The sequence below is a fragment of the Salvelinus fontinalis genome, chromosome 25 (assembly GCF_029448725.1).
Source record: "Salvelinus fontinalis isolate EN_2023a chromosome 25, ASM2944872v1, whole genome shotgun sequence".
NCBI lineage: Eukaryota > Metazoa > Chordata > Actinopteri > Salmoniformes > Salmonidae > Salvelinus > Salvelinus fontinalis.
In genome coordinates this window covers 34,012,630-34,024,118 of record NC_074689.1, presented here as the reverse complement: position 1 = coordinate 34,024,118, position 11,489 = coordinate 34,012,630, and the positions used below count along the sequence as shown (strand labels likewise).

General features: G+C 43.7%; 1 protein-coding gene across 11 annotated transcripts in view; it reads right to left on the bottom strand.

Moving 5' to 3' along the window:
* Positions 1-3,141: 3,141 nt before the first annotated feature.
* LOC129823215 (TRAF2 and NCK-interacting protein kinase-like) overlaps positions 3,142-11,489 on the bottom strand; it is a 69,570-nt gene continuing 61,222 nt past the window's right edge. For 10 of the 11 annotated variants that reach the window (XM_055882084.1, XM_055882076.1, XM_055882078.1 and 7 more), the window contains 2 exons: positions 6,588-6,727; positions 3,142-6,462 (listed from right to left, as the gene is read on the bottom strand). In XM_055882084.1, coding sequence (XP_055738059.1) covers positions 6,379-6,462; positions 6,588-6,727 — 224 coding nt within the window. In that variant the 3' untranslated portion in view covers positions 3,142-6,378. The remainder of the gene's footprint in view (positions 6,463-6,587; positions 6,728-11,489) is intronic. The other variant, XM_055882083.1, reaches the window with a different exon arrangement.

Below are 11,489 nucleotides of genomic sequence, written 5' to 3'. Positions count from 1 at the left end.
TTATTCTGCCCATTTGGAATTTTGCAAAAGGATTGACTACTCCACATTTAACAATGCACGGTGATGATTTAGGGCCACAACATCCTTTTTGTTCAGTAGTCCCTGGCCTCCGAGTGGTGCAGCGGTCTAAGGCACCGCACCTCAGTGCTAGAGGCATCACTACAGACCCTGGTTCAATTTCACAATTGGCCGAACACTAACCTGGACTACGCTGGGCCATCATTGTAAATAAGAATTTGTTTATAATTAACTTGCCAAGTTAAATAATGGTTAAAAAAAATGATCCTGATGAATGTACTGTCTTCATTAAACTAATGTCAGAATATTTTCATTGTGTTGGGGTTATAGCCTAGCCAATTCTATATGCCACTAACAGTTCACAAATAACTTAAGTGGAATAGACAGGACACATTTATTCCAGAACTGCAGCTAGTTGGAACATTTCCCTACTTCAACCAGTCCATTTTGAATTTGACAAGGAATGTAGCTTGGGTATCTTATCCGTAGGCTTAATGGGAGCAGTTGCAAGGGGCACCATATGCGTTTTGTTTTGCAGGATGACCAGCCTGCATTTGCGTGCTTGTCGCACATGTGAATAACTTTCAACCTAGTTAGTTTGTTTGAGTCTGTACTTCTGTACCATTGAACAGCAAATAAAACGGAGCTGAAAATATTGAAGGCATGCGGTACTCGGAATGCCCCGCATTGCGGACTGCTCCATATACAATGAATGACTTCCGTCAGAAAGCAGAGTTGACACATTTGGTGGACAAGAGGCGCGAGACGGGGAAATGCTTGGCTTTTTCGGTGAGCATCACAAAAACACTAGTCAACGCAATGTAAAAAATGTGGGGTCAAAATTGTACTTATGGTCATGCAATCACAAAGCTATTCCACTAAACAGTTTCACTAGTCTGGTTAAAGATAGTTGACATCAGTTCCCGTACTCATGCCCATTATAACCAACATCATGTGGTGGGTGACAACGTGGGAATAATGGACGTCCCAGCACACGTGGACCTCAGTCAAATTTAACAGGCGACTGCTAAACCGATTTCACAAATCAGCCCAAAAGACTGGATCAGGGCCCGACCTGGTCATGTTAACGATCATCCCCACGCCCTGTCCACGTGTCCCAGTTTGGCCTGCGCCTTTGCTCGAGAGGCAGAACGGGAGTTTGCCTCACGTCACGATGAACCTGCCGCATTAAAGTGCCCCGGTAAATAACGAAGGCCTGGCCCGGGACGCTCGTGGCCGAGCGGACAACATTTATTACCATTGTTGGCTAGACAACTTCCTCTGCGCCAACGTCAGATTGCTAATGTTATTCACACAAGCACCAGTGATACCGTTCAGCCAACTTCACAAGTTTGGCTAGGTTACCAAAAAGAGGCTAACAATAAGCTAGTTAGCTATTGGCCCGGCCTACACGCTGTGTATCTATTGTAACTAGCTTTGAGAATAAACATTGGGAGAGAAAAAAAACACTGACGACGGATTATAAGACAACGTTATCCACCATAACAAATAGTATTGATTAACAAGACTCATTGGATTATAAATAGATGCGATAATGTATTAGCCAGCTAACCAGATGCCTACGTTAGATTGAAAGACGCGATAGTTAGCTAGCGTTACTAGTATGACGACAATTCCATGCCATTAGCGAGAAGTTAATTGTTGAAACGTTCGGGGTAATTTTAAGTCATCACAACCTCCCAGGTTTGTATTACGAACACATTGCATTACCGAGCCAATTAGCTAATGTTAGCTAGCGTTGGAATTGGCAACCTCATCACAATACTTTGTCTAAACAAAAGATTGTTAATTCAGAAGTGATAACCATTTAAAAAAAAATAACAGTTAGCTTCTTTGTTCAATCGTCTGTCAATGTAACGTACATTACAACATTGTTAGTTTTCCAAGTGCAGTTATCAACATTCGGCTAGTTTAGCAGGCTAGCAAGACATGACTAGCAACTTCCAACAAGCGCGCAGAAGGCCTCATGCCTCTTTTTCCATTAGCGTTAGATCGGTGGATTCAGAAATATGGGACCCACACCCTATCGCCGAATGCACCTACACTCGTGAAGCAAACTTAAATTTGACCTTTGCTTTCCACTACCAAAACCTAAAATGAATCTGTCCAGTCAAAAATAAACTGACATAAAACTACTAAAAGTTGTCAATTTTCCCCCGTGAACAGACGCACGCTGCATGCACCACTTACCTTCCAAGAAAAAGAAGAATAGGACTGCGCAAGCGCGACCAATTTAACTGCGGCATACGTAGACAGAGGAACATGTATATGGTTTCCGTTAAAGCGGTAGTCCAAAGATTTTCTTTTGTGTTCTCCCAACATACCCCTACAATAAAATATACTGCTATGGTCCTAATGTAGTGTTCAGCCAATACTGCAACATATTTGGTTCAGTAGTGTGGTGTTAATGACAATAAAACAGCAAAGTACCTACTAACTATGATGATAACTGTTTCCTGAAGACGTTCTTGAGTGGCCTAGTTACAGTTTTGGCTTGAACATCTATGGCAAGACTTGAGAATGGCTATCAAGCAATGTTCAACAACTAACTTGACAGAGCTTGAATAATTTTTTAAAGAATATTATGAAAATATTGTACAATCCAGGTGTGCAAAGCTCTTAGAAACCTACCCAGAAAGGCACAGCTGTAATCACTGCCAAAGTTGATTCTAACATGCATTGACTCAGACGGTTGAATACTTATCAAATAAAGATATATATTTTATACAAATGTTCAAATTTTTCATCCACTTTGACATTAGAGTATTTTGTGTAGATCATTGACGGAAAATGACAATTACATCCATTTTAATACAACATTTGGAAAAAGTAAAGGGGAATACTTTGTGAAGGCACTGCATGACACTAGATGAAAGGGAATATAGGCTCCAGGGCTGGGGTTAATTCCATTTCAATTCCAGTCAATTCAGAATGTGAACCAAACTCCAATTTTAAAAAATTAAATACTAAATGAAAAGCAATAAAGAGAATTGGAATTTTAGAGTACTTTCTGAATTGACCACAGCCCTGGTAGGCTCATAATAACTAAATCATTTTATGATAAGAGAGAGAGGAGTACAGACAAGATATTTCACACATTGCTCATGTTTAACTTATTTTATTTAAGAAAAAACAGCACATTTTTAATGCATGTTGTCATTTGGAAACATGAGGTGTGTGAATAGGTTACATGGAAAATTCATAAACAAAATGCTTCCAGTCACATTAATTAATCACCACCATTAATCACATGTATCCATGCTCATCACCCATACATCCTACCTACCTCTGCACCTCTGTGTCTGTCATGGTGACACAGAAGTAACAGCAGAAGACTAAAGAAGTCAGTAGCTAGTGCTCTTTATTGCTAAACACTAAAGGAAGCTAGGATCCAGTGTACAGATACCATCCCAACATTGTTCCCTTATAATCAATGTTTAATCCAATTCTACTTACTTATATTTAAAACATACATATTTGTGATGTGCCAAAGTTGGAGGCCCAAAGTCTAAAGAAGCTGTAAGTAGGCCTACTGCAGTCTGCCCTGCTTCTCTCTCCCCACACCTCCACATGCACAGACAGAAAAGAACGCTAGAGAAGTGCTCTCAGACCAGTGGGCCGGTCCTGATCGGTACAAAGAACAGCCTCCTCTGATATGCTACTGCTTGAATACTGGCACCTCTTACAGAATATTGGCTCTAAAATATGGACCCGTGTACTATAGTCTCTTGTGACAACCTTCACAGCTGAGATTTGGTTCTGGGTGTCGAGATTACCTGTACTGTAGAATTTAAATAAGTACTGGTACCTATTTCATTCCACTTCAAGCACTTTGTCACAAAAACACAGATCATGGAGGTGAAGCACCTTGGGTAGTTTACCATACACAGCCGACCACACAGCTATTCCCATGGAGCCAAAGACAGAGCCCTCTATGACTCCAGATCTACGTACAGCAGTATTGACATTGGTTCTAATTCAAGAAAAGAACATGAAAATCACAACTGAGATTAGCTCTCAAACAAGGAAATCATATGGACGCTCAGCAGAGCAGGACATCATCCCAATATTTAGTATGTCACACAGGTGCTTGTTTCTTTGTGTGTGTGTGTGTGTGTGTGTGTGTGTTATGGAGCTGAACATGGGGGACAAAGGGGCAGGGGGAAACCATGTGGCCAACAGTGTGAGATAGGGCTGCCGTGTACTTTACATGTCAGACACAGACATCCAGACACAGAGTGAGAAGTAAAGCAGAGGAGGACGTCTATGTAATCATAATCATGTCTCTGTACAAGGACAGTTACGCTTCAACAACACATAGTTGACTGGAGTACCAGTCTGGGGGGCGGGTTATTGATTCCAGTGATTCAGAAGAGGTGAAAACACACACACACACACACACACACACACACACACACACACACACACACACACACACACACACACACACACACACACACACACACACACACACACACACACACACACACACACACACACACACACACACACACACACACCTAACAGTGGCAGTTTAATTCTGTACTGTTAGCAGGGAAGACAAGTCACACATGCACACTTTCATTCTTGCACACGTTCAAAGTCTGATACAACAACAAAAACATGATAAAAACATATTGTAGAAACCATTTTCTCTACTCTGTAGAAAGCCTTATATTATGAACATGATGGTGGTCTATCTCTAAATGATCCGTTAGATATCATAATCAAATGCTTTATCATATTTACCCTACGGTTTCTTGGAAACAACCCCATTTTCCTCTAACTTATACCCCTGCAGTGTTCAAAGATCTGACAGGACTAGATAGGAGAAAGCAAGATGGCTGCCGACCCAGGTTCAAACACCAGTCGGTCACACTTATATTTAACCAGTCATTTCAGATCTATGATGACTGAAGAGGTATGGGATTAGTGGATGGAGTAGGCTCATTTCTATTACCCTTTATTACATATAACCCACATCAGTAGTCTATCATCATTGGTTCAGTAAACACAGACACCCTCCTCAACTTTCTACTACCTTTGCAAGTAGTGTCAGACACAGTATCCTAGAAGACTAAATGTGATTAAACTTAACGGTTGAGATTCATAATGTGGTCATTCCACCTGGCCATCTAAAGCTATTTCGAGTACATTTACACCCCCACCCCCAGTTTAAGGTATTAACTGACTATAACATGGTGGGTCTCATTTTGGAAAGTTAAATCTTTCCAACCACGCATTTGTTCAGTCAGACCACACCTGTGTATTGCCTTAGTTTAGAAGTCAAAAGTGATGACGACAAGTGGAATATGTGTCACTATGCAAATGTTGAGGAGCAGGTCAACTAATGGAAGGGGGGAAGAGATGAGAGAAGAGGTGGTGTAGGAGGAAGCCTGACAATTAACCAACCCAAACGTCTATCTCTCCATCACTTCTCCCTCTCTCGCAGTCTTTAACATGAAGAAGCATGTCACATTTTTTTAATGAAATTTCTACAGGAGGAAGATGAACTAAACAAACTCAGACTGCTCTCATCATTCTCTCTTTCTATCTCCTCCTTTTCTCTGTCCTCCGTTGTTCCGTCTCAGTGTAAGAGTGTCTGATAGAGAAGCAGCTCCGTTTCAGATCATAGAATGTGTATTTACAGATGTGAAACACAGAATATAAATATGGCAAATAGATTGAATGTAAAATAGAAGAGGGGAGCACAGAGAAAGAGGGGAGCGCAGGTGAACTAGAACAAGAATGGCAAGAGTATATATATTTTCTGTGACCACTGGTTTCAATATTTGTATTTTTTCAAGTGATCCTGCAGTCAAGAATCTACACTCAGCCCCACCGCGTATATACGCACACAGGTCAGGGGTCATGACAACACCCTCAGTCACTGACCCCTGACCCCATGAGGGAGACTACACCAGCACCTCTTGTCATCACCTCCCAAAAACAAAACACTGAGGCTACATCCAAAACGGCACGCTATTCCCTACTCTGGCCAAAAGTATTGCACTGTATAGGGAATATGGGCCATCTTGGACGGTGCCTGAGAGAAACTAAACGCACCACAGAGAGAGTGTTGGCTGAGCGTAATCTGGAGAGTTGTTGGAGAGCTCCTCTCTAGTTCCTCTGGTGGAGGGAGGTTAGTACTGCAGACGTCTGGCTGGCTGGCGATGAGAGTTGGATGGAAGACGGTTTTTCTTTTACTCCCGTCTCCACTGAGCCGCAGCCGCTCTGTGTTCACTCATCTGTCTCAGTTCTCTCTTTTCATCCCTCCATCCTGTCCTCTGGTTAGGCATGTACAGTATGGAGGGAGAATGTAAGGAGGGGTTGCCAGGGTTACCAGTTCATCATAGAGCTCCGGTTCAGGGTCATGAAGAAGACTTGGCTGCTGCCGCCAGAACGCACAGAGGCGAAAAACACCTGCACACAGCACAAAGTATCATGGGAAGTGAGGAGAGTAAGCATGTGTGTTGGCTTATAAATTTAGGCTTTGCAGCATGTGTGTGTGCTTGTATACATGTACATGTGTTCGTGCTAACACACACCTTGTCGTTCCTCTCCGACAGGAACTTCAGTCGCTGAGCTCGCTTGTGCATGAAAACTCCGTCGAGGTGTCCCGTCTCCACGGAGCGGATCTCAATGGCCTTCTCTCCCCAGCCCATGATCTGGTTGGAGTGGATGTAGGCTGGGGGAGGGACAGGGACACACAGACAGGGGATTGGACAGGAGAGCACTCACTCAAACCAGTCAGATCACACCCCTAGGCCACGCCTCCGGGAGGAAATCATTGCAGCAGTTTCTGTATCTGATTCTGAACGATGGATAAAAATCAAACACCTGAGCTGTCCACCCCGAGGGGGGATGGGGAGGACAGTTTCATACAGACCCAGGGATAACACTAATAAGAGAGATGCCCAGATTTATGGGGGCATAGTCAAAGTCAACCGTAGAGCGCTACTGGGAGAGAAGGCCATCTGAGGGTCTACTGTGATGACTATGGTATTGTGGTTTGACGTGGACGGTAACCCTGCCCTGGGTTTACCCCTGGGTGGTTGTACTGTAGCAGAGATTCTGCAGGTGACTGATGACTATGCTGTGAGAATGGTTACAGTAGTAGCAGCATGATGATGATTGGGTGATTTTACCTCCCAGTTCTGTCATCCAGCTCCTTTGTGCTCAGGGAGTGAGCTGGCCAACGGACTGGAGTGTTAGTGTGTGGGTGTGTGTGCCATTCCGTGTGTGAATGTGTGTGTTTGTACTGGTTTGTATTGGGTGGCTTGGGGCTGTATGTGTTTATATAGTGTGTGTGTTGGGGCCGGGGTGGAGATGCCTTTAATAGAACGAGACAAACTCAGGGGTAGAAGCTCCTAGGACTGAGTGCAGTCTCAAAATACAACAACACAAACACAGTGTTTCAGACAAAGACAGAACGAGCCAAATGAAAACAGAACTAGTCAACCAGACAGACATGATAAACTGAGGCTTGGTATTAAGAGTGGAGAGAGAGAAGAGAAGCAGAGCTGATCTAAAGGGATCAGAGGGATCTATCAATACCCATTCTAGATCTAGTGGGATTAAAGCAATAAGATCCTTATTACTGACCCTGAACTTTGTTAATTAGTTAAAGATGTGATGCGCGTCGTTAATAGACCTGGGTCAAATACTTTCAAATACTTGGTGAGCTTGATTTAGCTTGGACCTTACGCCGTTGGAGCTAGTCCATGGCACAGAGGAAATTTAATCAAGCGCAACTCATGTACTTGAAAGTATTTGACGTATGTACACTGAGCGTACAAAACATTAAAGACACCTTCCTAATATTGAGTTGCACCCCCCACCCCCACAGAACAGCCTCAATTCGTCGGAATGGACTCTACAAGGTGTCAAAAGCGTTCCACATGGATGCTGAACCATGTTGACTCCAATGCTTCCCACAGTTCTTTCAAGTTGGCTGGATTTCCTTTGGGTGGTGGACCTATCTTGATACACATGGGAAACTGTTGAGCGTGAAAAACTCAGCAGCATTGCAGTTATTGACACAAACCGTTGCGCCTGGCACCTACTACCATAGGTACTTAAATATTTTGCCTTGCCCATTCACCCTCTGAATGACACACATACACAAACGTCTCAAGGCAAAAAATATATATAATAATTCTTTACCCTGTCTCCTTGCCTTCATCTACACTGATTGAAGTGGATTTAACAAGAGAGATCAGTAAGGGATCATAGCTTTCACCTGGATCACCTGGTTAGTCTGTCATGGAAAGAGCAGGTGCTCCTAATGTTTTGTACACTCAGTAAATAAAGACAATGTATTTGACATGCGTACATAAAAACAAACAGAAAGTGTCTCCATCCTAAAGAGAGGCAGGTAGATGTATCCTAGACCCAGAAAGACAGATAGATAGATCCTAGACCTGGATAGACAGGTAGATACAGTTGAAGTCGGAAGTGTACATACACCTTAGCCAAATACATTTAAACTCAGTTTTTCACAATTCCTGACATTTAATCCGAGTAACAATTCCCTGTCTTAGGTCAGTTAGGATCACCACTTTATTTTAAGAATATGAAATGTCAGAATAATAGTCAAGATAATTATTTATTTCAGCTTTTATTTCTTTCATCACATTCCCATTGGGTCAGAAGTTTACATACACTCAATTAGTATTTGGTATCATTGCCTTTAAATTGTTTAACTTGGGTCAAATGTTTCAGGTAGCCTTCCACAAGCTTCCCACAATAAATTGGGTGAATTTTGGCCCATTCCTCCTGACAGAGCTGGTGTAACTGAGTCAGGTTTGTAGGCCTCCTTGCTCGCACACGCTTTTTCAGTTCTGCCCACAAATTTTCTATGGGATTGAGGTCAGGGCTTTGTGATGGCCACTCCAATACTTTGACTTTGTTATCCTTAAGCCATTTTGCCACAACTTTGGAAGTATGCTTGGGGTCATTGTCCATTTGGAAGACCCATTTGCGACCAAGCTTTAACTTCCTGACTGATGTCTTGAGATATTGCTTCAATATATCCACATAATTTTCCTCCTCATGATGTCATCTATTTTGTGAAGTGCACCAGTCCCTCCTGCAGCAAAGCACCCCCACAACATGATGCTGCCACCCCCGTGCTTCACGGATGGGATGGTGTTCTTCGGCTTGCAAGCTTCCCCCTTTTTCCTCCAAACATAACAATGGTCATTATGGCCAAACAGTTCTATTTTTGTTTTAGCAGACAAGAGGACATTTCTCCAAAAAGTACAATCTTTGTCCCCATGTGCAGTTGCAAACCGTAGTCTGGCTTTCTTATGGCGGTTGTGGAGCAGTGGCTTCTTCCTTGCTGAGCGGCCTTTCAGGTTATGTCGATATAGGATAAATTCTACTGTGGCTATAGATACTTTTGTACCCGTGTCCTCCAGCATCCTCACAAGGTTCTTTGCTGCTGTTCTGGGATTGATTTGCACTTTTCGCACCAAAGTACGTTCATCTATAGGAGACAGAACGCGTCTCATTCCTGAGCAGTATGACGCCTACGTGGTCCCATGATGTTTATAATTGCGTACTATTGTTTGTACAGATGAACATGGTACCTTCAGAAATTTGGAAATTGCTCCCACAGATGAACCAGACTTGTGGAGGTCTACAATTGTTTTCTGTGGTCTTGGCTGATTTCTGTAGATTTTTCCATGATGTCAACAAAGAGGCACTGAGTTTGAAGGTAGGCCTTGAAATACATCCACAGGTACACCTCCAATTGACTCATATGCTGTCAATTAGCCTATCAGAAGCTTCTAAAGCCATGACATAATTTTCTGGAATTTTCCAAGCTGTTTAAAGGCACAGTCAACTTAGTGTATGTAAACTTCTGACCCACTGGAATTGTGATACAGTGAATTATAAGTGAAATAATCTGTCTGTAAACAATTGTTGGAAAAATTACTTGTGTCATGCACAAAGTAGATGTCCTAACCAACTTGCCAAAACTATAGTTTGTTTACAAGAAATTTGTGGAGTGGTTGAAAAATGTGTTTTAATGACTCCAACTTAAGTGTATGTAAACTTCCGACTTCAACTGTAGATCCTAGACCTGGAGAGACAGACAGATCCTAGACCTGGAGAGACCTGGGTAGACAGACAGATCCTAGACCTGGGTAGACAGGTAGACAGATCCTAGACCTGGAGAGACAGGTAGACAGATCCTAGACCTGGAGAGACAGGTAGACAGATCATAGACCTGGAGAGACAGGTAGACAGATCCTAGACCTGGAGAGACAGGTAGACAGATCCTAGACCTGGAGAGACAGGTAGACAGATCCTAGACCCGGAGAGGCAGGTAGACAGATCATAGACCTGGAGAGACAGGTAGACAGATCCTAGACCTGGAGAGACAGGTAGACAGATCCTAGACCTGGAGAGACAGGTAGACAGATCCTAGACCTGGAGAGACAGGTAGACAGATCCTAGACCCGGAGAGGCAGGTAGACATATCCTAGACCCAGAGAGGCAGGTAGACATATCCTAGACCCAGAGAGGCAGGTAGACATATCCTAGACCCAGAGAGGCAGGTAGACATATCCTAGACCCGGAGAGGCAGGTAGACATATCCTAGACCCAGAGAGGCAGGTAGATAGATTCATGTACAGGTAGATATCCATTAGATTTCAGTCTCATCTGGTTGTCAATCAAACGACACAAAAATAACATGAATAACATAAAGTAGCAGACAAACAGACACACAAACATTCCTCCCTGTGCTGAGGGGGGGCACTACTCTAGGGGTAAGGAGTGTGAGAAGTCCAGGTCGAGGGGCATCACTTGTAGGAGCATGCAGAGTGTCTGTAACTGTCGATCTATGGGTTGCAAGTGTGTGTGTTATTATATTGCATTTGGAAGGGGAATGCTACATGTAAAACTACTATGAGGTATTTGGTGGGTGTTGGAGTGCAGGGGTTAGAGTGCAGGGGTTGGAGTGCAGGGGTTGGAGTGCAGGGGTTGGAGTGCAGGGGTTGGAGTGCAGGGGTTGGAGTGCAGGGGTTGGAGTGCAGGGGTTGGAGTGCAGGGGTTGGAGTGCAGGGGTTGGAGAGCAGGGGTTGGAGAGCAGGGGTTGGAGAGCAGGGGTTGGAGAGCAGGGGTTGGAGAGCAGGGGTTGGAGAGCAGGGGTTGGAGAGCAGGGGTTGGAGAGCAGGGGTTGGAGAGCAGGGGTTGGTGTGCAGGGGTTGGTGTGCAGGTCCGGCGTTATGGGCAGGCCTTAGGGGGCCTGGCCCACCCTACCGCATCTCCTTGCCCGTCCAAATAAAATTGTGAAATTATTCATATTTCAATGAGACGCGCACTGACAGAAAGACATGAATCCAGTTAAAGCATCCGAGCGAGTGAAACAGCGCCCCTCTGTCTCAGTATGTGTAGACCATGTATCTGATGCTATCTGGACAGTGAAACAGCACCCC